We start from the raw sequence: 24,407 nt of genomic DNA, 5'->3' as shown, positions 1-24,407 counted from the left end.
ATTATCAGTTTGACATAAAATTCTGAAAATTATTCGTAGTAAGGGGCTCGTTGCAAGTTATCTAAACGTAGAAAAACTCTTCCGAATATATGTGGGCATTCTGGCAACAAATGCTAGTGGGGAACACTCCTTTTCAATATTAAGGAGAGTAAACAATTATTTGACAAACTCGATTGGTGAAGAAAGACTCTCTCACCTAAGTTTCTCTGCAGCTAATTCAGACCTGCTAGAGAAAATCTCATTTGAGAAGCTTATTAAGAACTTTGCTGATATAAAGGCCAGAACAGTCAGCTGTTAGCTGTTTTTGATGATCCATTGATTCCACAATGAGCTTGTTCAGTTATAGGTATATTAAAAATGACTCCTTATATCATCGGTTTTCAAACCGATGCATCCTCTGAGCTGAAAACTGGGCACTCAGCTAATCGGAACACGAATACACGACAATGCGCGTGAGATTCCGCTGATAATGCTGGTGAGATTTTAGAAACACATGCAAAATACCATTTTAAACTTTCGCGAGACATGTGAGATTTTTGAAACACGTGCAACATTTTCAAGACGCATAAGCAAGATTTTCGAAATTTGACTGACCATGAATTTTATGAGCTTGGAAATTGATTACATGATACGAAAATCAATCCGAATTGATCATTTTAGTATTTTGTATATACTGCTACGAATTTGGTTTCTTTCCATTTTTTTATATTCGAATCCTAACAATTAAATTCACCTGGAATAATTTGAATTACTGAATTTAAATTTCTTGAAAAGAATCGATAATTGGATAGAGACGGAATTTTGTGTCACAGATTGGATTGAATTGAAATAGCGTTACAATTCAAACATTCAATAATTAAAATAAATTCACACTAAAAATTGGATTTTTTCGTAGGCTAGCACTCAGTTCGAAATACGTCCAAGGTTATGAACGTTTATTTCCAAAACACCCCTACCTGTCAGCGCTTTCTGCGGCCAGAGGATGAACGACGAAACCAACTTTAATATGAGGGCTTCTCCCACCACCTACCGTTTTGATGACAGCTGTGTAAAGACAGTGTCACAAAAAGGAATTAAGGAAAAGAAGAGCTCGGAGTGTCTAACAGCTAGCTACAGCCGGCGAAGTTACTTACAAAATTCGTTGATAAGATAACTTTCGTGAAACTTAACGACAGTGGCACTTGGCAGCAATGAAAGTTTTAAATTCGCACACCGATTAGCGACGAATCAACAGATGGAGTACGAATTGGCTGAAATAAATCGAGAGCTGGTCATATTGAATGCAACTTGTTACACTTCACTTCAATATTTCTGTTGAAGTTTCTGTACCACTGATCTGTTGTTGTAGGCCAATGGACTTATACTGTGATTTCCAAAGATATTTGTTTTAAAAGATGACTCGTAAATGCGTTCTTTGCAAGAGAACTAACTACATACGAACCTTCAGCTTTTTTTCTGCCCCAAAAGATCTAGAGACACGCAAAAAATGGCAGGAAGTTATTCCCATCGCCAATTACACAGTCACTGATGACACTTACATCTGCAGTAAACACTTCAAATCATCTGATGTAATCACACATTGGGTCAGCGGTGTGCCGCCTCACGTTATCAGAGTAAGTAACGATTCCTTATTGCTTCGCTCAAGTTACGTTGTATCAAAATCGCCACAGCCTTTCAAAATTTTGGGTCTTAACCTAGTAAATTCAAATCAATTCACTTCGTTTGCTTACACTTATTAACTCAATATCCAAAGTTTCATGCAGAAAAATTGATTTCAGTACAGGTAGATAACACGTTGATATTTCATAAAAATTTGTAAAAACTAATCATTATTTAATGTCATTGAATATATCCTTTCGCAGTTTGTTATAGCTTGGTATTTTTAGAAAATAGAAACATAAAAAATCTATTTTTTTTTTTATACGTCTGAAACAACATAAAATTTTGAAAAATAAAAGTTTCCTCTAGAAATCGGTTGAATAAATTGGTCAGAAAGTCAGCAAACAACATCTGAAATTATTGTATTTTCAATAGAAAATGAATATTTGAAAAAAGGTGAGTTCTTGCAGAAACGCAGTCGAATTTCTTGAGATTGTTCAGACCTTATTAGAATAATTGAAACATTTCCAGCAGAAATAACATAAAACTTGTCACAAAAGTTTCGAAAAACATGTTAAATTTCTGGAAAATTTCTTTCACTATTTCTCACCAAAGATGTAACCGTATTAAATTTCAGATCAAGTATAAAAAGTTTAGATTGCGAGCTGGAGCAGTTCCGTGTTTAGATATCAAAGAAGATAATAATTCAGCAAATATGATTATACCTGATCAATCTGGGTTCCGTGATTATCTACTTCGAAGAAAAAATTACAAAGAGTCTATATCAATTAATTCTCATGTCAATGAATCTAGTTTTAACTATTCCAATGAGGCGAACTTTGAGAAAACCAGTATTGCTGATAAGAGACATGTGCTCTTCAGTCAGTTGGAGCGAACAGATGATTACATCAATGAAAACAGAATGCAGAATTCAGATGATGGTCGGATACAGAAATCTGCGGACTCTATAGAAGTCACGGAATTTGGTCAAGCTGATAATTATTTCATCTTTGACTATAAACAGATGTACAACGACAAAAGCGAGACATCGATTATTGTCGATAAGTTACAAGAGAGAAATGAAAATTCTGAAAGAAATCTTCTGGCTCATTGTGTTCAGATGGAACAGAATAATGAAATTTTGAAAGAGGAATTAATAATAGAAGATCCCCTAAAGTTGTACAAAGTTCACAAAAATGACGAGTGTATGAAAGATGACAGCGAGATGGAAAAAAGACAAGAGATTGACGCTTGTCTTGTCACAGAAACATTGACATTCCCTGTCGATAAAGAGTGTGGCGAAAAAATGTCCAACTCTGTACTAAATGACACAATGCTGTTTGAAGATTTGCTTGAAATTTACACAGAAGTTACACTACCGCGAGGCTGGTCATTTCTTGTAACATCGAAAGGACATGCAACGACTGTTGTTTACCTTTGCATGAATTTTTCAACAAATCACATACCCATTGTGAACAAAGCAGTGTACATAAGAAGTGATATGATAATGCACTGCAGTGTCGGTAGCAGAAAAATAAACCCGTTCCTTCATAATCTTGTGAGAAATGGTAAAACCAATAAAGTCTATACTTTATCTGATATTGAGGAACTCGTTGATGAATTGGACCAGCGGAATATCTGTGAAGGTATTGATTGTAAGCAATATTGTTTCAGATCACTCTGGTCTGTAAAACTTGCTTTACATATCAAAAAATATAAATAAAATCCTTGGAGAAGGATATCTCTTAAATCAAGTTTTAAATTATCAATCCTAGAATACAGAGTTTGCCCACTTAAATGACATTGGTAAGATCGCGTTTTTTTGTTCAATTGTTACTTCTCAGCTACACTTGATGATATAGACTTGATCTTACGAAAGAGTTATTCACATTTTTATTGTAAAGTCAATTGATTAGCGGAACCATTTTTAGGGAGAGTGAATTGCCTACAAAACTTATGATTTGAATAATTGTCGTGAAGTTATAGAAATATGAAATGATATGAATTAAAGAAATAGCTGAGCCACTAAAAATGTTTGTAAATGAATCTTTACATAAAATTGACTATCGATGCTTATTGAACTGTTTGAGTTAGAGATTTTGTGTACAAGACATTTTTGTACAAAATTAAATTTTCTATAAAATACTTCCAAGATTAAATCCATATCATTAAATATGGCTGAGTGATAAGAATTTTAAAAAATGACAATATCTTTCCGATGTTATTTAAATGGGATAACTTTTAATTTCTTCAAAAAGCAATATTCTAAAATTGAATGTGGGAGATGTCCTTTGGCAAAAAATTTTTGGCTGTGTACAAATTCTTCAGATAAAAGTGAAACAAATGCTGTTTCTGGTTGAAATACTGGATTGATAGATAAAATTATTTGAGTATTCCTAACAAATGTCTTCCAGGGAAAAGTAAACAGTTTTTAGAACTTTAGTAATTGGTTAACATACCCTTGTTCACTTGAATCTACCTATTAAATTTTCATGGTAGGGGGTCCAAACGTTCAAGACTTCGAAGCTGTTAGAATGGGAATTGCGTATGTGGATACAGTGAAATGGAGACACATGGAATGTCCCCTCGTCATGAACAACAAGTCTTCAAAATGCTCAAAATGTGCAAGTCTGAACGTCGCCTTGGCTCAAAGAAGAAATAGGGAGCCTATCTACAATATGCTTCTGGAAAAACAAAAGGAAATTGAAAGGTTGAGGAGATCATTGAAGAAAATAAACAGGCACAATCGACGTCTGAACGAAATTCGGTTCAATTTCAAAAACAGACTCAAATCACTCCTAGCGGGTTCAAAATGAAATGTTGCCAATAGGATTATACCAGAATTTCAAGAATTGATGACATGATTCAGGATGCCTCAGAACGAATTGGTTAGGAGTTGAAAAACACAGTATATTATGTAACAAGCGAATAACCCGTTATATTCCCGTGTTGCATGTGGGATATTATTCCTGACTCAACTGTGACCACTTTATTGATTTGAAAAAGTGGTTACCCCATTAGTGCGAGAAACTTGCTACTTTCATCCCGCTTTTCAGGTGAATAAAGTGGCCATTACAGTTGAGTCGGGAATAAACACACAAAATTCTGGTTTGTTTCTTTGCCTCTAGTTTTATATTTACTCACTTCCAATGTATATATGTACATATATGTGATTGTTACAATAAAATGACTCGACCCTTGTTTTTTTGCACAAAATTGCTCTTACCTATTTGAAGAAAAATTCCATAACTTTGCAACAGACGAATCATGAGCTTTTTGCATCAAAATTAATAGTTACTTTAATGCCAAAGGAGACATTTATTTTCGTTTAATCTTCTGCAAATTTCAATTAAACCGTTTTATAACATATCTATTTCGAAACGAATTATTCTTGTAATGGTATTATAACGGATACTTAAAACATTTTGACAAAGTAAACTTTTTCTATTTTTCATACAAATTAAATTATACATCTATACAGCATATCACATTTTATGCTGTGATACATTTCATATCATATGTGAACTACACATAAAAGGATTAATATAACAGTTTCAAAGAATGGAGTATAAATTTGATGTCGCATAAAATTATAAATTCTTAATCAATTTTAATTCTTTCATTAAAATCACCGAAAAGAAAATGTTCTTTGTGAATTAATGATTACTTTAATTTACACATACGTAGTAGTTTACTGCCATACATTGTACAAAAATGAAACAGAAATCTTTCGTACCATCATTTACACTACAAATTCTTATTCATTGTACTTACGATTGGCTCTTGAATTGTGGAGAAATTTCGGCAATGAACAGGACCACTTCATTTCAGTTTACGTTTCCGTCCGGTTTTTTTTGGACGACTTGATTCATTGTCATCGGTAAACTATACAAAAAATAAAACTAAGGAATGACAAAAGTGTTGGTTAAATTAAAAAAAAAAAAGAAATTTGAATTTTAACAACTGCAAATACTGATTTGACTAACTTTTTTTGGACAAATGTTACCAAAAAGTATTTGGCTGAAATTATTTGCATGGAACAGATATCTTTAGGAACTGATAAATACAATTTGTTAGGTCTAAGTTCTTGCGAGATCATTTCAAAACTATAACTGAATTTGACATTGTTAGCATCAAGTTTTTCTGTTGGCGAGCTTCAATGAACACTGTTCATACCTGATTCCATTCTCTGCGCAATTCGTTCAACATGCTTGGAGTGAGAAGTCCTTGCGCCAGTAATCTTTCTGTTAATTTACCTTGTCCCAAAGTCTTGGCTGTGACACTTCTAGAATCTATAGGTTGAAAATAATGGAAGCAAGGTTATCAACAGGCCAGTTAACAAAAAATAATGTACATTGTAACAAATAAAATAACCTCTGAAGTATTTGTTCTTCTGGGTGTTCAGTGCAAAGTGATCTTCGTCAGGAGCTAACACAGCACCATTGTTTGAACCTGAAAATGATTTGATAATGTTGGAACATGGCATGGCACAATTTACCAGAAATTTTAATATATAATGTCTTCAACAAACCTGACTCTGAGGTCTTTAAAAGCTGTGTTAGTTGAACTATGCCTTCTTGTATGACTGCATCCAACTCCTTCTGAGTATCTCGCACAATATCTCCATCAGGCAAGAGGTCCATGAATCGATAACTAGCAGCAAATAAGAAAACAAATACCGTGAATCTGATGCTTAGGCATTTTTGAATTCAACTGAATTTGTAATACCTATCTAATTCTAATGGTTGAACTCAAAATAATTTCTCACCTGAACCAAAGGTAGAGATCTAAGACATCAAATACTGCTTCTAAATGAACCAAATCTATGATTGTTCTTGGTGCGGCGACTGGCCAACCGATGTTTTGACAAAGCCAGTCAAACGTCAACGTTTCATTTTTACTGTATTGTCGAGCGAACTATACAAAATCAAATATCAAAATTATGTTTAAATACGTATTTTTTTAGGCAAACAATATTTATTGGGATCCAAAATATTTAGACGCTATCCAGTAGCAGAAAAATTGCGCAATGTTAACCGTGTCGTATTTGATATTATTGTTCTTTTTTTACGTATATTTTATTATTTGACGACTTCGTATAAAGAAAAAAACTCATTTGGACAAAGTTTACTGCCCATTGATATTTGTATAATTTTTTTCTTTTTTAACTAAGACCGAGGCAAAATTTTGGATCCCAATTGAATTAAAGAATGAATGAACCATATCGTTTAAATTAAAGGTTCGGAAAGAAAAAAAAATCGCTCCAACAATCTTCCACGGTGTCCTTCTTTGTGCCAATGATAGCGAACACAATCACAACAATATCCCTAATACGAGATAAAAATGATTTTCAGTAAATTCGTATCACTAAGATAAAATATTACCAATTTGAGAAAAGGTTTTATAATTAGAACATTGGAAATTCTTAAACTGTTGTGTTTTTTAGCCAATTTTAATATTTTTGGGCTCATTTTGCTCGCTGACTAGACCTCCACAAATTGTTAAAAACATTCACTGAATCTTATATTATAGTATAATTACAACGTGCAAATATAATTGTTGAGAAACATCTATTGTGCCGTGCTGCACAAACATTATCCACTATAAGCACAACTGTTTATGAATTTGTTTTTTCAATGTACCCTCAAAGCTCTATGGCAAACACAGTAAGCTCAAAGAATAAGAATCAATTCGAAAATACCAAAGTTTGAACATCTTGAGCGTTCTGATTATAAATCTTTTTGTCTAATGGTTGATATCTTAGCTTTTCTTATTCGAGCATGGTCATATTTATTTATAGTACACAGTAGAGATGTTATTTCATTCGTATTCACCGTCATTGCCGCACATAAAGCTGCTGGAGATTTTCTAAATGATTTTTGTTCACTTGTCCTAGCATTCAATTTAGACAGTACAGCCCGTTTGTACTTGATCAGAAATTACAGATACACAATTTGGAATCTTTCTGACTTAAATGTTGTTAATCAGTTTCAATTGAACTTTTTCATGCGTGACTAATGTAGTAGAATATGTGATATTATTAAAATAGATTGGTTGAGCATGATCAGCTTACTTTCAAGAACATTGTGCACACGAATGGTATTTTCCTATTTATCGGCGCACAACAAAATACGTATCGTGCGCGCAATGGTAGCGGGATGTGCTGAATTATATCAGCAAGAAATTTGAAATCGTCTAGATTGCACATGAAGTATAAAGAGTTGTCCACTATAGATAGCGATACGAAAATATCCTGCAATAGGAAAGAACGATTAATAATTAATTGTAAGTCTGAAAAAAGAGTACAATTTACGGACTCGATGCAAATCTGCTGATTCCTAAATATATTATGATGTATTGAAACAATCACCATTAGATTAGACAGAGTAGAATCAGGCAGGTAGTAAGCATATAGTTCTATTTGATCAGCGGTTGGATGTAAACCAGCTTGAGTAAGGACTTCTGGTTCTTGTGAAAGCAAGTGTTGCAGCTTGGATAGATCATCTGGTCTAAACGTTGTTACATATCCCTGAAACAACAAAGCAACTACAACTCCGGGAAGTCGAATAAGCGTGATAGAATTGAACACTGAATTTTTAAAAATGATTTACTTTCTCCCATTGTGTACCATAACGCCCGGCTCGTCCAGCTATTTGCAGAGCAGAGGACACAGGTATCGTGTCAATTTCTTTTTCGCCCTTTTCATTGATAGTCGGCTTCATCAAAGAGTAGAATATTATCCTTCGTATACTCCTGCCAAATGAAATATGTGTAAAAAAACGCGAATGATTAAACATCGAAAATTTTTTTCCACACATGCTATTTGAGTTCGCCTTTATCATTGGAAAAATTACGATTTAAAAAAAAAGAACGATACTAACAAATTCAAACCCATCCCGATAGCATCAGTAGCAATTAAAACTTTACATGGGTTATTGATGTCATTGAATTTTGCTGCTTGAGCTAGTTTTGTTCCTGGTGGAAGGCTTCCATATATAACTGCCACTTCAATACCACGAGATTCGATGCTACGAGACACAGAATATATTTCATTTTTACTAAAGCAAACTATACAGTCTCCTGCAACTACATTGTCCAGTGATTTCAGTGCAGACTCTTCGACTTCCAACGGAGTCAGACGTTTATATCTCCGTACCTCAACATCCTCTCCAGTTGTGATACATATAGAGCGGACCTAACATATAGCAATCATTAGTGATTCGGACAGCATATCTCACCCATGTAAATTCATGAATCGTTGGCCATCAAATTCATTGATTTTTCAACGAATTTTGAAATATATACTGACTAAGTCTATCGCAGCAGCTTCTCCGCAAAGGTGAATTTCATCGGCTGGCAGTCCTAGCAAAGCTCTGGTCCATGCCCAGCCTCTACCTGGATCTTTCATCAATTGGATTTCATCTATGACGGCAACCTCACCTAAAATAAATTAATTTTATTCCATTCATTTCATTTTTTTTTTTTTTTTTTTATACTGAAACATAATATGTAATGAATAATTGAATCAAAGGAGATAACCTTACATGCAGCGTTTGTGTTGGCCATTTCGACTGTGCAAGATATGTGATTTGAAGGGTTGTCTGCACCTTTCACAAAATTTTTCTCTTCTCCGGTAATTAAGTCGCATGGGGTACCCTGGAAAAAGATGCAGTATAAACAGAGTATTGCGATAACGTTCAAAACAATGAAGAACATTTGCAAGATTTTCAAAAACAGTTCTAATGAATTACTGAATCCTCACGTTAGTGTTGCTTTTATTGAACACTTCTGCAGCCAACAACTTCAGTGGCCCACAATATAATCCACTTTTTGCAGTCATGAACCTCTGTAGCGCGTGGTAAGTTTTACCACTATTCGTTGGTCCAGCATGAAATATAATTTTTCTTGTCTTAGCTCTCGCTAACGGGTACCTGCAAAATGATAGTTATTTAATTTGCGCATATTTCTGGTTATAAATATGAAGCTCTATTCAAAATACAGAAGCAAATATTTCCACTGTTTTATTCATACCAGTTAGCAGGTGTGCGTAGATCGCTTATTTTCTTGAGATCATCCATACATTCAATATGGGGAAAAGTCTGTTTTGCATGACGCATAAAGTACGGAAATATGTCATCGACATGCCCGGCTCCTTGCATTATGTCGCTTATTACAACATGCAAGTCTGCCGGCAAGGTTTCAGCATCTAAGCAGTAGCGTCGAAAACTGATGAAGGTTTGATGTTGTAAGTAACCTGCAAGACGTTCATATTTGTGTGTGCACAGTCTCCAAAATAATGCAGAAAAACTAAGAGCAATGAACCAAAAGTAGGGAGGAAACAAACAACAGAAGCATTTACATTGGCTTTTGAAGGACAATGTTTATTGAATGTAATTTACAGCGATAAAATGGGTGGAAACAAGCAGGGAATTCTACTCAACTTGAGAGGATCAATCTCAGAACTTCCAGCTACTCCCACTATCGATGAAGATAAAAATTTCAGACTACATGGTTTATAATTTTGAAAATAACTTTAAAGGCTTAACTGATTTTAGTAAAAATCTAATCAGCTTTATATTAATAAAGCTAAACCCATGAAGCAAGTTTCATCTGCATCTAGACGTTTTTGAGATACCACAAGAATTAAGTTCAAATTCTAGTCAGTTCTGAGTCAAGCAAAACTGAATCAATTAAGGCCAAAATAATAAAATCTAATCTTTCAGTAATTGCCACCAAAAAACGATCATATACTCAAATCGAGATGTCCACCTGAAAGTGATCAGAGAAGATTCTCCAGGCCTTAAATAGTAGAAATATAGTGAAAACACAACTTTTCATTTTCAGGGTAATTATAAAAACTTTCCTTTTTCTATAAAAATGCCAAAGCGGGAAGTTGAGAAAACTGAAATAACGAGTTGAAGCACCTTAAGTACTCACTGTCCAATCCGTGTTCCATAGCGAGCACCTTGATCTCTTTTCTTTGATAGAATTGATTGAGCACTTTCAGGAGGTCAGCTTTGTTGAGAGCCCCACTAAGTTCAACTCCCACGTTAATATCATCTGGGTTCGACTTGACGGGAACTGGTTTGAACAAAGATGTGATTGTAGTCGAGTCATCTTTTTTTCCCCGCAAAGGTTGTGCTAAATAAGCTCCAATTCTAAGATATCTGAAAAATAAAAAATAACGCGTAATGTATTAGAAATCAATTCATAAAATTATTACATTCAATAATTTTTATAAAACTTTACCTGTTGTTGATTAAACTCACCTCACACTTACACCTGTTACAATAAAATATTTGTAGGATATAGGAATACAAAATTGACCATAGGTTATAATAAGTGAATAAATATGAATAATGTGTGTCGATTACCTTATTACAATATAAAAGTATATAATAGAGATATTATACTCTACCTGTCTTGTAAAGTGGTGCACAGGATCCCACTTCTTCGAAGTAGGGATTCCGATATGCGTCGGGTTGTCGGTATCATTTTTATATATTTATTAATTTCTATACCATGAAAACAACATCCAAACCAGAGTGAAAACAGATTATCTTTAAATATCAAATAACGTTCATCGTGCAATAGGTTATGTTTCGGAAAGACCTGCGGATCAAAAAATTACAATCGAGCGAGCCGACTGCCGGTGCGCGCACTGAGTGAGATTCCACTGTTTTCAACCAATAGTTGAAACGAGCTACTAGAAGAACCGTAATCAGTGCGCATCCGCAAGTGTAGCCAATGAAAAGCGCCATTACTTCGTGGCGCAACAGTAAACATTTACAAAAGTTGAGAGTGCCGTACAATTAGTTAATTTATTCTTAAATTATGACTCTTCCCTGGTTAATCTGAAACAAGTGATTGAATGAATTGTCCAATGCATTTCAATGCTTAATCGGTATTTGGTAACTCAATCTACTAACTGTGCGTCTAGCAACATTTTCGCGATAGTCTCGAGCCTAATTTTGGATTTATCCAAAGGTGTGCGTTGGGACTTTAGACAGTTTGAAATGAGTTGTGCGTTCCAAAGCTTTCTAAAACCCTTCTCAATGCGAGTTGCAAAACCTGCTGCCAACCAATGCTTGTCAACACTGAAAATTCCCAAGAACATCTTCCACCTTTTTCATTCATTGGGTTCATTGCGTTGCCCAATTTTCCGCTATTCACGAGAGTCCGATTTTGTATTCTTTCGTGTCAATTAAAATTTTTGCATTACTGATACACGTATAATTTCAATGGCAAAATTTATGCAAATCAGTTGGTTGCAGAAAGAGCAATTCATTACTAGTTATGTTATGATGGAAAAGTTTAGTTTTCAGAAAACCAAATCTATGCAACATCTTTACCAACTTTTCAGTCAATGCCATTGGATCAAAGAACCATTCATTTACAGATAATTCACTCTATGTAAATGACAAGAAAACCAATCGTCATACTTACGAACAGCATAGATAAAATATACAGTAGCTTCAGGTTTATTGTTACATAGTTCATATAAGTATAGTTGCTATAAATATTAAATACATTTTTACCACATATAATCTCCAGTCTCTATTTCGTTCATTTTTCTAGTCGCTGTCAGAATCTGCATTTCCCTTAGTAGAAACAATTGATGGAATACAGTTTCTGTCACTTATCATTCCATGCTCGATTAAAAAATGTTCAACATCAGAGGAATAAAAGTCAACTCCAAGGTGATCTGTGACACGAACAAAATTACCTATGACCTGTTTGTTTTTATAAACAAGCAGTGCTGGAACTCCCTCCTTTTTGAAGTGCCTACTTAAGCCTGCGGCGGAGCCTAAAAATAATTCAGCATTAGCAACTGCAATGTTCTTTTATAGAAGTTTGGAATTTTTTCACCATCTCACCTTGAATTTTGCAAAATTTAACGCTGGGATATTCGACGGCCAGTGAAAGTAAACAGCCATTCATAGTCTCACATCCTTCTATGTCAGGTTCATAAATATGAATAACGATGGTAACAGATTCATGTTCGTTGTCGATGGCCTCCAGAAATTGATCAGCAGTTACCAAGTTGAATAGCCGGCCAAATCTTAATTTTTCAGCCCGAGTGAGCATTTCCATCATTTTTTGCTTCTGATAATTGAGTAAAAATTCGTCGTTCATCAAATCTGCCAACTCTGGATCGGTTTCCTCAAGATTATCTTTTTCCTCGTCAAGAGCACTCCTGCAAGTCAAACTCAACTTCTTCAACAGCTCGATCCTCTCCTTCTCCTGTTCGACTTTCTTCTCTGCCTCTATTTGTTTAAACCGCTGCCAGTCGCCTAAGACCCCTTTTGGCCCTGTGTTGCTTGAAGTTCCGTCCCACTTTGCACACTCAGGCAGTTGCTCAGACCTTGACGCTGTCGCGTCGCACGGTTTCTGCGACTTTTGTTCATCTTCAGAATCCGCTGAGTCTTGCCCCTCGTCTTCACTTGAACTACTGCAGTAATATTGTAATTTTTCACCCAAAATTTTATCCTCAAGTGTTGCCATTCCGTTCTCTTTTGGGCTAGAGCTTTCTGTTGTACCTCTATTTAATACACGAAGAGCGGAATTATTAATATTATATTCAACGGAATAATAATTTTATCACCCAATCTCAGTCCATGCACATCAATGCTCTGCTCTTCATTCTCGCTGTTTTATCGAAAACCAATTATTTATTATAATTGTTGACTGCGTGAACGACGCTTTACACCAAGTTGACGCCATAGAGTAATTCTCTGAGGTTGATACGCCACACACTTTAGCTTACTGCGGGTGCGTATCAAAATCAGCTCCCGGCCCCGGTAGCAATCTTTTTATCTCTTTTGCACTTCTTGAGTATGACTGGCTCTGTCTCTGTTTTAGGCATGTTAAGCAATGCGCGCGCTTACAGTTCGCTGTATAAGTTTGGTAACAAGGAGTGAATAACATATCATATCACTTATAATACAGTATTTTTACGTACACCAAAGATAATTCTCTTTGACGTTCACTACCTTTTAAATTCACAGCTAAATGCGGGTAGGACAAAAATAACTCGATCGGTAGGGTAGGATTGTAGCCCTGTCAAACCATAAATAGAAATATATCGGCGCCCCGTGGCTGACGCGGCTGTGTGAAGTGTCAACTCTTAGTCACAGAACGGAGTATTCTTTGTTCAAATTCAATAAAAATTTGGAATGCAATAAAAATACTGAAAACTGAATACAGGTTCTGCATTCGAAAATGAACGTGGTGAGTTTGTTTTTTGAAGTTTATGCTGTAATCATATGTGACCGTTAGCTAGCGTTTCGAAGCCAAGTGAAAGTAACTATAATCGAGGTTATGTTTTTCAAAATAGAACTCACTCTTTATTGGAATTGCAATAGAAGTCAGCTCAAAAATTCGAAGCAATATAGACATGTATATTCGCGATCTGTATTTTTCTAGCATACACAAATCAATTTGTGATTCAGTTTCAGGAATTGAAGAAATTTTTATATCAGCTACTGAACAGCGTTGATGGCTTACACAGTATTTTGATCACGGATCGTGATGGTGTTCCTGTCATATCAGTGTCAGATGAAAAAGCCCCAGAATTAGCAATGCGGGCAAGCTTCCTTTCTACATTCGGAATGGCCACTGATCAAGGGAGCAAATTAGATCTAGGAAAGAATAAAACCATTATTAGCATATACAGCAGTTATCAAGTAAGTTATGAACCATTGATAATAAGAGCACCGTAATTCTGGAAGGCTGTTTGCAGTTCAGTTATTCCACTTTTACATGCAACCTTTTCTGAAGAGTACATTGTTTAAACATATAATGATATGAAACTAGTTCTATATGGCATATTATTTTTCAAATTTGATAAGATTTTAAGGTCGAATTTTTGGTACGCTTCATTTTTTGAAATCTCATATTACCTATTACAAGGCTTGTTGATGATTTAGTTTGATCTTTTCATCTCAATTTGTTCTTAAATTATTAATTTTTTTTAATGTAACGTCAAATTTTCCTAATTAAAATTCATTTTTTCATTTGGTGAGAAATTTATATTACGATGTTTTAGTCGTTTGAATGAAAGTTATGAAAACAATTTCTTCCACATTCATAAGAAAAAAATCTTTTCCGTATGAACACGTATTCCTATAGTAGCGTTCGATTGATTACAAACTTGATGAAATCAATCTTTCTTTCACCTGACAAGAAATTGATTTTTCAAAAAGTCTCTTCTGAATAGATAGTAGAAATATAACAATTCATCGACCCATAATCATAATTGGCTTTATGCGATAAAGTAGAACGGAACTATAAGGAAAATGGTAAAACGAAATTATGAGATATAATTATGAAATATTTTATCAATGAATCCATCACTCAATAGGAAAAAAGATATGTTTTACCTTTTTTAAACATCTCATTTAGTTTTTAAATTTCATTCATTTGCAAAATTTAGATGGAAAATGTTTCAAAAATTCTATATTAGAAAACAAATTGAGAATGCAGCTTCAAAAGAATCATCAGCACTTCTGTCAAGAGGTAAAACTGAATTTATAAAAAATTTTGAAACTAAAAAATTATCAAAACCTTATCAGATTTGAAAAATAATGCTCCATACACATTAAAGGGAACTAGCATTTATTGTATTTCAACTATATTATATAATTGTAAAATTAATTAATTATTGTGCAAATTTCTTGTAAATTTTTACCTCTAGTTACAATTATTTACCATGTTGTCAGAAACAGTTATCAGTGTGTAAATACATGGATTTATGTGTGATCAATGATATGTTCAACAGGTTGTTCAAATGAATAAGCTACCATTGGTCGTAAGCTTTATTGCAAACAACATTTGTGATACCGGGCACATCTTGTCACTAGAGAGTAAAATTGATCCAATTTTACAAAATCTTAAAAACGTTGTTGCCGAAGCCTGATGGACACCTGTGATGCACTAATAAACTAATTGAAGAAATCGTTGAATTAAAACGTCACGACGACTGTGTAATTGAATGTGTAAAATACATTGTACCAAATTTTAGCAAAACAAAGGCTAAATATTATGATTTAAATCGTTGTAAATTAATTCTATAAATCTTATATAATTATGTAATATACATACAAAACAAAAAATGATATATACTGTATATGTATTATTGGAGAATTGAATTGATTATTTCGTGAACACGTGTCATACGCACACTTTATATTTTCGTATTCCTAAATAACTTCGCATTCATAAAATAAAAATAGACACTGATCACGGAGTCACATCTGTATGAATTAACGTGAGATATAACACACCTACAAACAAGTTACTGGAATGTCAATGTGCTTATATCCTGGGTAAAAAAATTCCCAGACTTGACACCTTCATATGAAACATACTATAAAACATAATAATTGCTAGGTATATATTCTTGAATATGACGTAAAGTGGAAATACGAATCTTGAAGACATATATAAAAAATTAAAGCCCCGTAAAATTTCAGTTGCTTTGAAAATATTTGATACATATATCAGGCAACAGGTTACACAGTTGGTGCAAACTTTATTGAAAGCCTGTTTGCCACTATAATTCATAGACGAGTGGTTTTCCTTCCAAGCCGTTGATCACGTTCTGCGCCGCTGTTGTAGCCATGTCTGAGCGGGTTTTCACCGTTGCACTGCCCAAATGCGGGATTATAACTAAAAAGTTCAATAAAACGTAAGTGGGCTTCGGGTGATTAATTTGTTTCTGCATTTGTTTTTCCTCATCTTGTATTGCCAAAGACATTGATAAAAAAATAACAGGCAAATCATAATTAGCAAAGGTTTGAATTGTCCTGATAATGTTTGAGGAAATTCAAGAAATTCTAGAGTTTTAAAAAAAAATTTCTAAATTCTTTACGCGGAATTTCATTTTCTACCAAAACTCAAATATAAAACTCCGATTTTTTTACTTTCTCGTTGTGCATGATCAACTCGACTGATTTTTAAGAGGTGAAAATCGGACCAATTTCTATGGATAACTCATTTTTTCTCAGAACTCCACTATGTGTCACAATCCTGAAAAAAATCGTATCTCTGGCGTATCGCGTTATGCAAAAAACAGACGAATTTTTGAGAGAAATTAAAAATGAAACAGTTGAAAAGGCTTTTAAAATAGATTGAACTGTCTAAATTTTTCAAAAATATTAAATCATCAATGTTTTTCTATACGATATTTGCAAAAAATTATTTCTTTTCCTAGAAATTACTAGGTCCGGTTTAGGATTTTTAGAAACAAGTAAGGATTCGTTAGAAATTAACCATTCTGGGTAAATTCGGCAAATATGTGAAACCTTCTGGACATATTTTATTGCCAGGAGAGGTCCCGACATAAAAAATCGCTCAAATACTGACCTGCGTTCGGCAGGCTTAAAAGTGGATGGTCACTGGGGAGTGGCTCTGGATTCATAACATCCAATCCAGCAGCAAAAATTGTATGATTTCGAAGTGCTTTGACGAGGGCATCTGTATTGACGACAGGTCCGCGTCCTACGTTCACCAGTATCGCCGTATTTTTCATCTGGGCAAAAGTGTTGTCATTGAACATATTCGTAGTTTCATTGTTCAACGGCGTGGCAACTATCACGAAATCACTTTCCTTGAGGAGATCAGCAAACGATACAAACGTAGCTCCAAGATCGTCACCTGCAATTATATGAAACGTTGCATGTGTATTTCGATCCGAACGTTTATTCATATCATAGGTAATATTCATTAATAATTTATTGACCGGCTTGTTTTCTCGAGTGGCCAGAATAAATGAATCGGCCCACTTCGAATGGCTTCAGTCGCTTCACAATTGCTTGTCCAATGTTACCCAAGCCTACTATACCTACAGTTGAACCGCGTAAATCACGGCCCAACATCCATTGCGGCCGTGACTCCCACTTGTTTCTGAAAAAATTAACCAATATTAAAATATTTCGTTCTAGTACCTTGAAAATGGAAGATAAACAATAGTAATAATATAATTATGATACACCCAATGAATTAGAATTTTCTTGCAGCTTATACTAACAATGCATCATCTGCAATTCCTACCACCCTTTCGTATTGAATTAGCATAATTATAAGAATCAGCCCCTCTTAAAGTTAAATTAACTTCACAAGATCTCAGATATTTTAGGGTGGTCTTAAGAAAGGTCATTTTTGAATTTCGATTGTTCGACTGTTTCACCCCCTAAATCGGATGCAAATAATTCAAAAATAATTCTCTCATTTTTTCAGCTTCTTATCTCAACTCCAACCCGTGCCACCGGAAGGTTGATTTCTTCGATTAACCCTTTTCAAGGGAACAGTAAATCTGCCAAATGGATTTCGATGAAATTTGATGTAGGGGGGTTCCTCGGGTCGCTGATTACGAATTTTAACTCGAAATTTCAAATGTCGAAATAGGCAAATCAACATGGCGGACAAACATCCCAAAAGAAAAATGATATTGCCATATTGGATCCGCCATTTTAAATTTGGAAATTTCGAGTTTAGATTCGTAATCAACGACCCAAGAGGAACGTGTTATATCAAATTTTATCGAAATCTGTTTGGCAGATTTATTGTTCCCTTGAAAAGGATTAAATGGGAAAATCAACCGTTTTTGCGGCACGGATTAGAGTTCAGATGAAAATCTGTAAATGTTAGGGAATTATTTGGTCCAATTTGGGGGACGAGGCATTACAAATTCAAAATATCCTTTTTAAGGACCACCCTAAGGTGCATACCTATGTAAGTAATTGTATTTGCAGCTATGCATATTTTAAAAATTCTTTGTTATGAAATACATAAGCTAAAATTGTAATATAACAAAACGTTGAATTATTTACTCGATGATTTTGATACGGCCCTCGTAAGCTCGCCTGGCCGCGCTCAACGTCAACATTACAGCGACCTCAGCAACAGCAGCAGTTAGAACATGGGGAGTGTTACCTACTTTTAAACCCCGCCGTTTTATTTCAGGCACGTCCAAATGATCGTATCCAGCAGATGCTGTTGACACCACTTTCAACCTTGGTCCTGAAGAAAATCAAAACCTGAGTTTCAATATCAATCAATCAAAGAGGTAAGATAATTTCATGCCCGTGGAAGAAATCCATTTTGTTGATTGGTAAATATAGTCATGTCAGTTCGCATAATCTATAGTCGCTTTAATTAAGAAATTATGAAAAAGCATATTACAGACTGGTTGCATAATCCATATAATATCTAATCGGAGCAATAGATTTTTATTGCTTCAACGAAATTTGATTTCACGATAAGATCAGATAACGTATATAACGGAGGCCGAGTCGGCCGGAAAAGTTTGTATGAAGCCGAAAATACGTAATATATGTTACCTATAAGTCAAATTATATCGTTTTGAAGCAACATGTTTTTTCGCTTCCACCTGAATAACTTACTATATTTAGTAACAAACAAAAATCCTCAAGGAAGACTAACTCTTAAATCCAATTTTAAAATATGCTCTCGGAATCGATATTTAAAATTGTTACCAGTCAGCCGTATTTATTGATACGAAATTTTCGTTATAACGTCATTACTTTGGCCACTAAAGATCTTTAAAGATAAATGTTTTACATAAAATTCATTATCAAGAATTATAACTTGTGAACCACTGAAACACGAACTTTGCTCCAAGTATATTTTTATAGAGAATTTAGTTCCCTGTAAATATTCTAAATAAAATTGATTTTCGAAGCCTATAATTTGTAAACTGTTTGAGCTACGAATTTCGTTCAACGGACACGTCTGTAGTGAATTGAAGTCACTGCAAAATGCTTTCAGGATCAAGTCTGGGAAGAGTTCGAATACCGAGAGCGATATTTTATAACTGGATTCAAGACACATTGTCTCCTCCGAATTTTTCAATACGTAAAACTTTTTTATGTGGAAGCGAAAAAAATTATTGCTCTCATTCAACATTTACCTGCAACATCCAGTAATTCTTTGTTCACGACATGATGGCTGGCGAGATAAATAGCGTCGTGGCCCGGAAGTGCTTGAAGTACTTGTTCGCGTGTACTAACTGGGCTTGGTAGAATTGTCAAATCAAATCTGAAAAAAATCGAACAGATTTGCAGATATTGCTATTTGAAGATATGTTTCAGCATTTAATCGATGTATTATTATAATTATTATTATTACTTTGATATATTTTTATAAAACGGATCGTATCATCGCAAGAACACAGCTGCTGTTTGTGTGGTTTTAACGAATAATGAAAAATATATTTGTGGTTAGGCATTCTTCCTGTTGTTTCTGTGGTTTCAACGGACGTAAATGGTAAAATCACGTTGTGTATGGGTTCTTAATTCCTGTTATTTGTGTGGTTTCGAAAAAGGCAAATACGATGAAGGAGCTAATCGTCGTCCACTTGTTTTACAATATTTTTTTTTACTGTTTTCTGTCAGAATTAGAGTATATACTTCTGTCACCGTGAAACTTGTAGATTAACCGAAAACTTTTCCATTTCATCCATACTTATCGCTATTGTTGAGCAGTTTTCGCAACCACATATTTTTGACGTAATAACACAAGTGATTTCCTTAATTTATATCAATACGTTTATAAGGCAATTACTTTTTTAATAAGTTGACAGGTGATTAATTTTCGTGATAAAATAGCTGTGGGCAACAATTGGCTTAATAATGGCCAATCACTGGGTGGCGGACCACTCGTACATTTTCCCTATATTAACAGTTCGTTTTCGTTCCGATTAAGACCCTAAGAAAAAAGAGGTAAGATTCATTGGAAAAAGAGGTCTGCTTTTTATATGTGCATAAAGTAGAGTAGTAGAGTATACAATAGAGTATTAAAAAGTAATTAGGTCACATTTTTTCATTTCCATTATCCTTATAACTCATGACTTTATTTTTCTACCTTCAAATGCATAACTGGGGTCCGAACGCACCCAGGCTTTTCTTGATCATAAAACCAATCAATTGCTAATAAACACACCTTCTCATACATGGTTTTCTTCTTCTTTTCGTAAGGAAGAAAATGGTGTACGATAAATCGGATTTTATTTACAATTAGTTAATGAAAAACACATTCGAAGATTAAAAACCGCGTAGCGATAGCGGTACTGAACGTAGTTCAAAGTTGCGTGGTGTACGTTCGGACTCCAGTCATGAGTTGAAATGAAAAAAGAAAAACTATGCCCAAACTATTTTTTGTCCAGCTTGCACTGAAAATATACCCTTTCGTGCACGGAGAGTGGGCGCAAAGTGCCTTTTTCTCGCCCGGAAAGGAATAGGCGGATGCATGCAGATTATCGCAAGCGGGCGCAAAGTACGTTTTTGCGCCCGCTTTACAGAATGATAGAGGGCGATCGTGCACTCAGGTAAACTTAAGCGATTGAGGCTGATCGTGCGATTTTCAGGTGAGGCTCGTCTACCCTCCGAGAATCTAAAAATCGTACTCGCGCCAACCGCTTGCTTGAAATTTTATTACAAATAAGTTATTGTAAAGACAATTATTCATTCTGTCTTAAATACGTATTTAAATTTTGATAAACGTGTCAAGTTTTTTTTTAAAAAGTGAGTATCTCAAGTGCTGGGCAATTTCTTTCGTTCGGTCTTTTATTTCTTCATTCAAACAGAAAAAATTAAATTTTTTGTTTATCAATATTTTCAATATTAACATTTTTACCAGAAAAAGCCAATGAGTAGGCCGGACCGGTAAAAATAAACAATTATTGTCATTGGCAACTTGCACTGTAAAGTTACCCTACACTGACGGCAGAGTCTATGAACCGGTACCACCGATATAATTTTTCCATGCAGTGATCGAATGCCTTTCATAAGAAGTTAACAACACAGCGCCATCAGTTTGCGTGTAATGAATAGCACATGAAATCACTCACTTGGTTTTTAGAAGGTCAATGCCCGCCTGCGGTACTTCGTTGCTCGTCACCAAAACTCGTTGTCTGCTCATCCTGTCACTGGGAAAATTAACTACGTTGATTCTCAACCAAATTAAGAAACTGTTGCTGTTATAAGCTCAATACAAGAAATTTTATACGCTTGGACTTGAGTTGTTTGCAGTTGCTATGATTCACTATTCGCTCACCGTGATGTTCCACACTTCGGAATTTACGAACAGAGTGATCTGCGATGCGGACCGATGTGGTCAGCGAAGCGTCTTCTCCACAATATATCGTTCCTTCCTCTGAATTACATATTATGCCGGAGTATAAATGTACATGATTACATAATACATGCTAGTGTATGTATGTCATATGTGTAACGGTACAGATACGCTATCACGACAAACATAGTCCTAACGACAACAGCGTTTGTGGTTCAAGATTTCCGATGTTATCAGTGCGAAATTATCTAACAAGTTAGAATCGGATTTCGCAGACACTTGACGCTCGCCAATACGTAAACTCCTTTTGGTAAGGCTGACACGCTGCTCCTCGAAATTTCGACAATCTTTCATGAGATTATGCGAATATTTGAAATTTCAGAAATCACTGTTGTGCGTTTCTATTCAATGAGTATTTTGTTCGATGAAACCAATACAAAAAGAGGGCGTCCCTAGGGAGGACTATGGGGCTGGTTACAGATGCTTATCGTCAGGCCATCCTATTCACGACTTTTTGGTTCATACAGATTTACACCATTACACCGTAGGTCATGCACCCAGATAATCGTGAAAGCATCTTTTATTTACGAAATTATCGTAGCGAACTCAATATTGCATGAAAAAATTCTCCCTCACTTTCTGTTCGTGTGTTTATTTAATATAGTAAGAAAAAGGGTGAGTTTGCTCAGTCGGTAAAGATAGGAGAGCTAAATGCTCTCAGGCTAGCTGGATGCTCCACGACAATTTACCATGCTTTCGTGGACATCGGTGTTTCTACCAATATTTTTGTTTATCGTCATGATTAACACACAACGTAATTGATATATCGTCAGCATAGAATTAACTAATTGTAAATTTTTTAGAAAAAAAATGGTACTCACAAAACAAGAGTCTAACAATATGAAGTAAATCGTAGTAGTATATAGTTCATTTAAGCAGCCGGCTGGAGGCACGCAGCTGTTGATTAGTTGTTTTCGATTAACCTCACAATACATTTGGGTCCAGGAGGTCCAGGAGCAGGCACTGCGTCGGCTGCTGATCGTGAGTAACCGAATTTACTGATACAGTGTAATAGGTTACATGTAAAGTCGTTAGCCTGGTGGTGATACATTTGAGGAATATTTCGATAACAGTGGCCAGTGTCAACCTCTTTGTTCGAATAGCAAACAGTATTTTTATTCTAACCTTTACAAATTGCACAAAAAACTTGAAGCTCTTCGTACGAACTGTAAATAGTTTCATTATTTAACTATAAAATTTTCTCTACTTGTTTCAGTCCATTGGTTTTTAGTGAGATGTTACGTCCGTTTAGTTTAAAACTCACTTCCATTAATCCCGCTAAGAACTTCAAGATCTCTGTAGAAATAGTGAACAGGCTTTATATTCAACCCTTATATGACCATAACATTTTCCTGACTTGTTTCTGTTTTGTTTTCAGTTTGTCAGGCGAGGTGCTAAAATTGTGCACAACGATGTTGACACCCTCAAATAAACCCTGTGAATGTTGAGTTACACAAGATAATTTTGTTCCGAACACAAGAAAAATGCTTGATCAAAACATGGAAAAAAACAAACAGGTAAAGCTATATAATTTATTTCTGTATCTATCAAGAAAATATCAACACGTGTGCTATAATCATATAGCATTTTGTATTGCATTTAAAACTTTATTATTAGCAATTATTATTCTCATTCTCATCCACTCTGACTACAAAGTTACAAACAATTGTATTAATAAAATACCCTATTTTATGTTTTTCATTTCAGATGTCACGAATCCACGTATCACATAGCAGAAGGACTGGAGTTAACTTCAAAGAATTTAATCTTGATAATGCATAGCAAATTTTGCAAATTTGTCAAAGAAATAAGGAAGAAACGTTTTTGAAGAAGAGATAAAGCATCCGAGAGGATATTGGTATTTAAAAAATAATACTGTTAGAGGAGGTGTCTGAGTCAATACTTTTCATTAATTATATTCTGATATTGTGACACATTGAGATATTTTCAATTTAATATATTTATAAGTTACAATTTTCGATCTCAAAAGTAAAGAAAGTGGTTTATACTGGAATTATAAACCATAGCATATAGCAATATCACCTTTTATTCATCACACTGGCTTCCATAAATATTTAATTTTACAACCTTGCATGATTGATTATGATCAACAATAACACAATTGAATTGGCTAATTGGGTAACATAAAATCTGCTTTATATATATAATAATATATTCTGGACAATTGAATAAATATAAATAAAGAGTTTGATCAAAATATTCTTTCAATATGATGAGACATGTTATTCGGCAAAATTTTTGATGAAATTTCCAAACTTGAAGATTCTGGTTTTTCTGTAATTTTTCGTTGTTCTATGTAGTGTAATAAATATTATTAAAAGAATCCTCATTTTACTGAAGTTGCAGTAGGTGTGATTTCAAGTATGAAAAGCAATTGTGCTAGATGAATCGATGAGTCTAACTCGGGGTATAACTCGATTTTCATGAGATCCGGGTATGCGTTGGTATTCCATAGAAATATTTCATGATACTTTTCAAAATATGAAATCATTTCATATTATTGAATCTAACTTACCGTTAGAACATAGTGTGAGATTGTGTTGTAACAGGCGACAATGAGCTGAACGGGAGACGGGGGGGGGGGGGGGGGGTGACCGCCCGGTCGGTACCGATTTCCACCGCTGAAGGGCGCA

General features: G+C 34.7%; 5 protein-coding genes and 1 long non-coding RNA gene across 13 annotated transcripts; 3 read left to right on the top strand and 3 right to left on the bottom strand.

Annotated features, from left to right (window-relative positions):
- Positions 1-1,033: 1,033 nt before the first annotated feature.
- On the top strand, positions 1,034-4,799 carry LOC124176435. Of its 3 annotated transcripts, none has more exons than XM_046557727.1 (3): positions 1,034-1,613; positions 2,237-3,245; positions 4,099-4,799. In XM_046557727.1, exons 1-3 carry the CDS (start codon positions 1,395-1,397, stop codon positions 4,413-4,415), a joined length of 1,545 nt encoding a protein of 514 aa, XP_046413683.1. In that variant the 5' UTR covers positions 1,034-1,394; the 3' UTR covers positions 4,416-4,799. The 3 variants fall into 3 exon arrangements, with proteins under 3 accessions (XP_046413683.1, XP_046413682.1, XP_046413684.1); XM_046557726.1 differs by having other exon boundaries at positions 2,237-3,254; XM_046557728.1 differs by having other exon boundaries at positions 1,480-1,613; positions 2,215-3,254.
- A 223-nt stretch (positions 4,800-5,022) lies between these two features.
- On the bottom strand, positions 5,023-11,317 carry LOC124176434 (ATP-dependent RNA helicase SUV3 homolog, mitochondrial). 3 transcript variants are annotated; one of them, XM_046557722.1, is made up of 17 exons: positions 11,018-11,317; positions 10,849-10,881; positions 10,537-10,766; positions 9,631-9,853; positions 9,362-9,530; positions 9,144-9,255; positions 8,909-9,039; positions 8,481-8,794; positions 8,211-8,352; positions 7,970-8,128; positions 7,673-7,852; positions 6,368-6,516; positions 6,131-6,252; positions 5,974-6,051; positions 5,776-5,891; positions 5,374-5,484; positions 5,023-5,230 (listed from the first exon to the last, which is right to left on the bottom strand). In XM_046557722.1, the coding sequence occupies exons 1-16, from the start codon at positions 11,092-11,094 to the stop codon at positions 5,422-5,424; spliced, it is 2,298 nt and encodes a 765-aa protein (XP_046413678.1). In that variant the 5' UTR covers positions 11,095-11,317; the 3' UTR covers positions 5,023-5,230; positions 5,374-5,421. The 3 variants fall into 3 exon arrangements, with proteins under 3 accessions (XP_046413678.1, XP_046413681.1, XP_046413679.1); XM_046557725.1 differs by lacking the exon at positions 5,023-5,230 and having other exon boundaries at positions 5,239-5,484; positions 10,869-10,881; positions 11,018-11,304; XM_046557723.1 differs by lacking the exons at positions 5,023-5,230; positions 10,849-10,881 and having other exon boundaries at positions 5,239-5,484; positions 11,018-11,311.
- Positions 11,318-12,057: 740 nt separating this feature from the next.
- On the bottom strand, positions 12,058-13,353 carry LOC124176439 (phosducin-like protein). Its single transcript, XM_046557734.1, has 2 exons — positions 12,477-13,353; positions 12,058-12,406 (listed from the first exon to the last, which is right to left on the bottom strand). The coding sequence occupies exons 1-2, from the start codon at positions 13,102-13,104 to the stop codon at positions 12,174-12,176; spliced, it is 861 nt and encodes a 286-aa protein (XP_046413690.1). The 5' UTR covers positions 13,105-13,353; the 3' UTR covers positions 12,058-12,173.
- A 171-nt stretch (positions 13,354-13,524) lies between these two features.
- Positions 13,525-15,920, top strand: LOC124176443 (ragulator complex protein LAMTOR3-A). The gene is made up of 3 exons (XM_046557744.1): positions 13,525-13,830; positions 14,052-14,285; positions 15,380-15,920. The coding sequence occupies exons 1-3, from the start codon at positions 13,822-13,824 to the stop codon at positions 15,515-15,517; spliced, it is 381 nt and encodes a 126-aa protein (XP_046413700.1). The 5' UTR covers positions 13,525-13,821; the 3' UTR covers positions 15,518-15,920.
- On the bottom strand, positions 15,404-24,308 carry LOC124176436 (glyoxylate reductase/hydroxypyruvate reductase-like). Of its 4 annotated transcripts, none has more exons than XM_046557731.1 (8): positions 24,290-24,308; positions 21,676-21,774; positions 21,470-21,547; positions 19,532-19,659; positions 18,432-18,621; positions 17,342-17,505; positions 16,966-17,256; positions 15,404-16,269 (listed from the first exon to the last, which is right to left on the bottom strand). In XM_046557731.1, exons 3-8 carry the CDS (start codon positions 21,538-21,540, stop codon positions 16,154-16,156), a joined length of 960 nt encoding a protein of 319 aa, XP_046413687.1. In that variant the 5' UTR covers positions 21,541-21,547; positions 21,676-21,774; positions 24,290-24,308; the 3' UTR covers positions 15,404-16,153. The 4 variants fall into 4 exon arrangements, with proteins under 4 accessions (XP_046413687.1, XP_046413686.1, XP_046413685.1 ...); XM_046557730.1 differs by lacking the exon at positions 24,290-24,308 and adding an exon at positions 22,575-22,712; XM_046557729.1 differs by lacking the exon at positions 24,290-24,308 and having other exon boundaries at positions 21,676-21,887.
- LOC124176444 lies at positions 21,872-23,924 on the top strand. The gene is made up of 4 exons (XR_006869379.1): positions 21,872-22,003; positions 22,076-22,734; positions 23,132-23,270; positions 23,461-23,924. It is a non-coding gene; the product is annotated as an uncharacterized LOC124176444 (long non-coding RNA).
- Positions 24,309-24,407: the final 99 nt, after the last annotated feature.

This window comes from Neodiprion fabricii, chromosome 2 (assembly GCF_021155785.1).
Source record: "Neodiprion fabricii isolate iyNeoFabr1 chromosome 2, iyNeoFabr1.1, whole genome shotgun sequence".
In the NCBI taxonomy this organism is placed as follows: domain Eukaryota; kingdom Metazoa; phylum Arthropoda; class Insecta; order Hymenoptera; family Diprionidae; genus Neodiprion; species Neodiprion fabricii.
This window is presented reverse-complemented; position numbering and strand designations above follow the sequence as displayed.

Excerpts from the sequence above, each read along its gene's own strand:
- LOC124176435 (XM_046557726.1), top strand. The coding sequence starts at position 1,395 with ATGACTCGTAAATGCGTTCTTTGCAAGAGAACTAACTACATACGAACC. Across the intron at positions 1,614-2,236 it reads TGCCGCCTCACGTTATCAGA|ATCAAGTATAAAAAGTTTAG; the intron begins GTAAGTAACGAT and ends ATTAAATTTCAG. Across the intron at positions 3,255-4,098 it reads TATCTGTGAAGGTATTGATT|GGGGTCCAAACGTTCAAGAC; the intron begins GTAAGCAATATT and ends TTTTCATGGTAG.
- LOC124176434 (XM_046557722.1), bottom strand. The coding sequence starts at position 11,094 with ATGATACCGACAACCCGACGCATATCGGAATCCCTACTTCGAAGAAGT. Across the intron at positions 8,795-8,908 it reads AAGCTGCTGCGATAGACTTA|GTCCGCTCTATATGTATCAC; the intron begins GTCAGTATATAT and ends GCTATATGTTAG. Across the intron at positions 8,129-8,210 it reads ATGGTACACAATGGGAGAAA|GGATATGTAACAACGTTTAG; the intron begins GTAAATCATTTT and ends TTGTTGTTTCAG.
- LOC124176439 (XM_046557734.1), bottom strand. The coding sequence starts at position 13,104 with ATGGCAACACTTGAGGATAAAATTTTGGGTGAAAAATTACAATATTAC. Across the intron at positions 12,407-12,476 it reads TAAATTTTGCAAAATTCAAG|GCTCCGCCGCAGGCTTAAGT; the intron begins GTGAGATGGTGA and ends AATTATTTTTAG.
- LOC124176443 (XM_046557744.1), top strand. Across the intron at positions 14,286-15,379 it reads GCATATACAGCAGTTATCAA|GTTGTTCAAATGAATAAGCT; the intron begins GTAAGTTATGAA and ends TATGTTCAACAG.
- LOC124176436 (XM_046557731.1), bottom strand. The coding sequence starts at position 21,540 with ATGAGCAGACAACGAGTTTTGGTGACGAGCAACGAAGTACCGCAGGCG. Across the intron at positions 17,506-18,431 it reads GGCCGTATCAAAATCATCGA|AAACAAGTGGGAGTCACGGC; the intron begins GTAAATAATTCA and ends TAATTTTTTCAG. Across the intron at positions 16,270-16,965 it reads TTTAAGCCTGCCGAACGCAG|TTATAATCCCGCATTTGGGC; the intron begins GTCAGTATTTGA and ends TGAACTTTTTAG.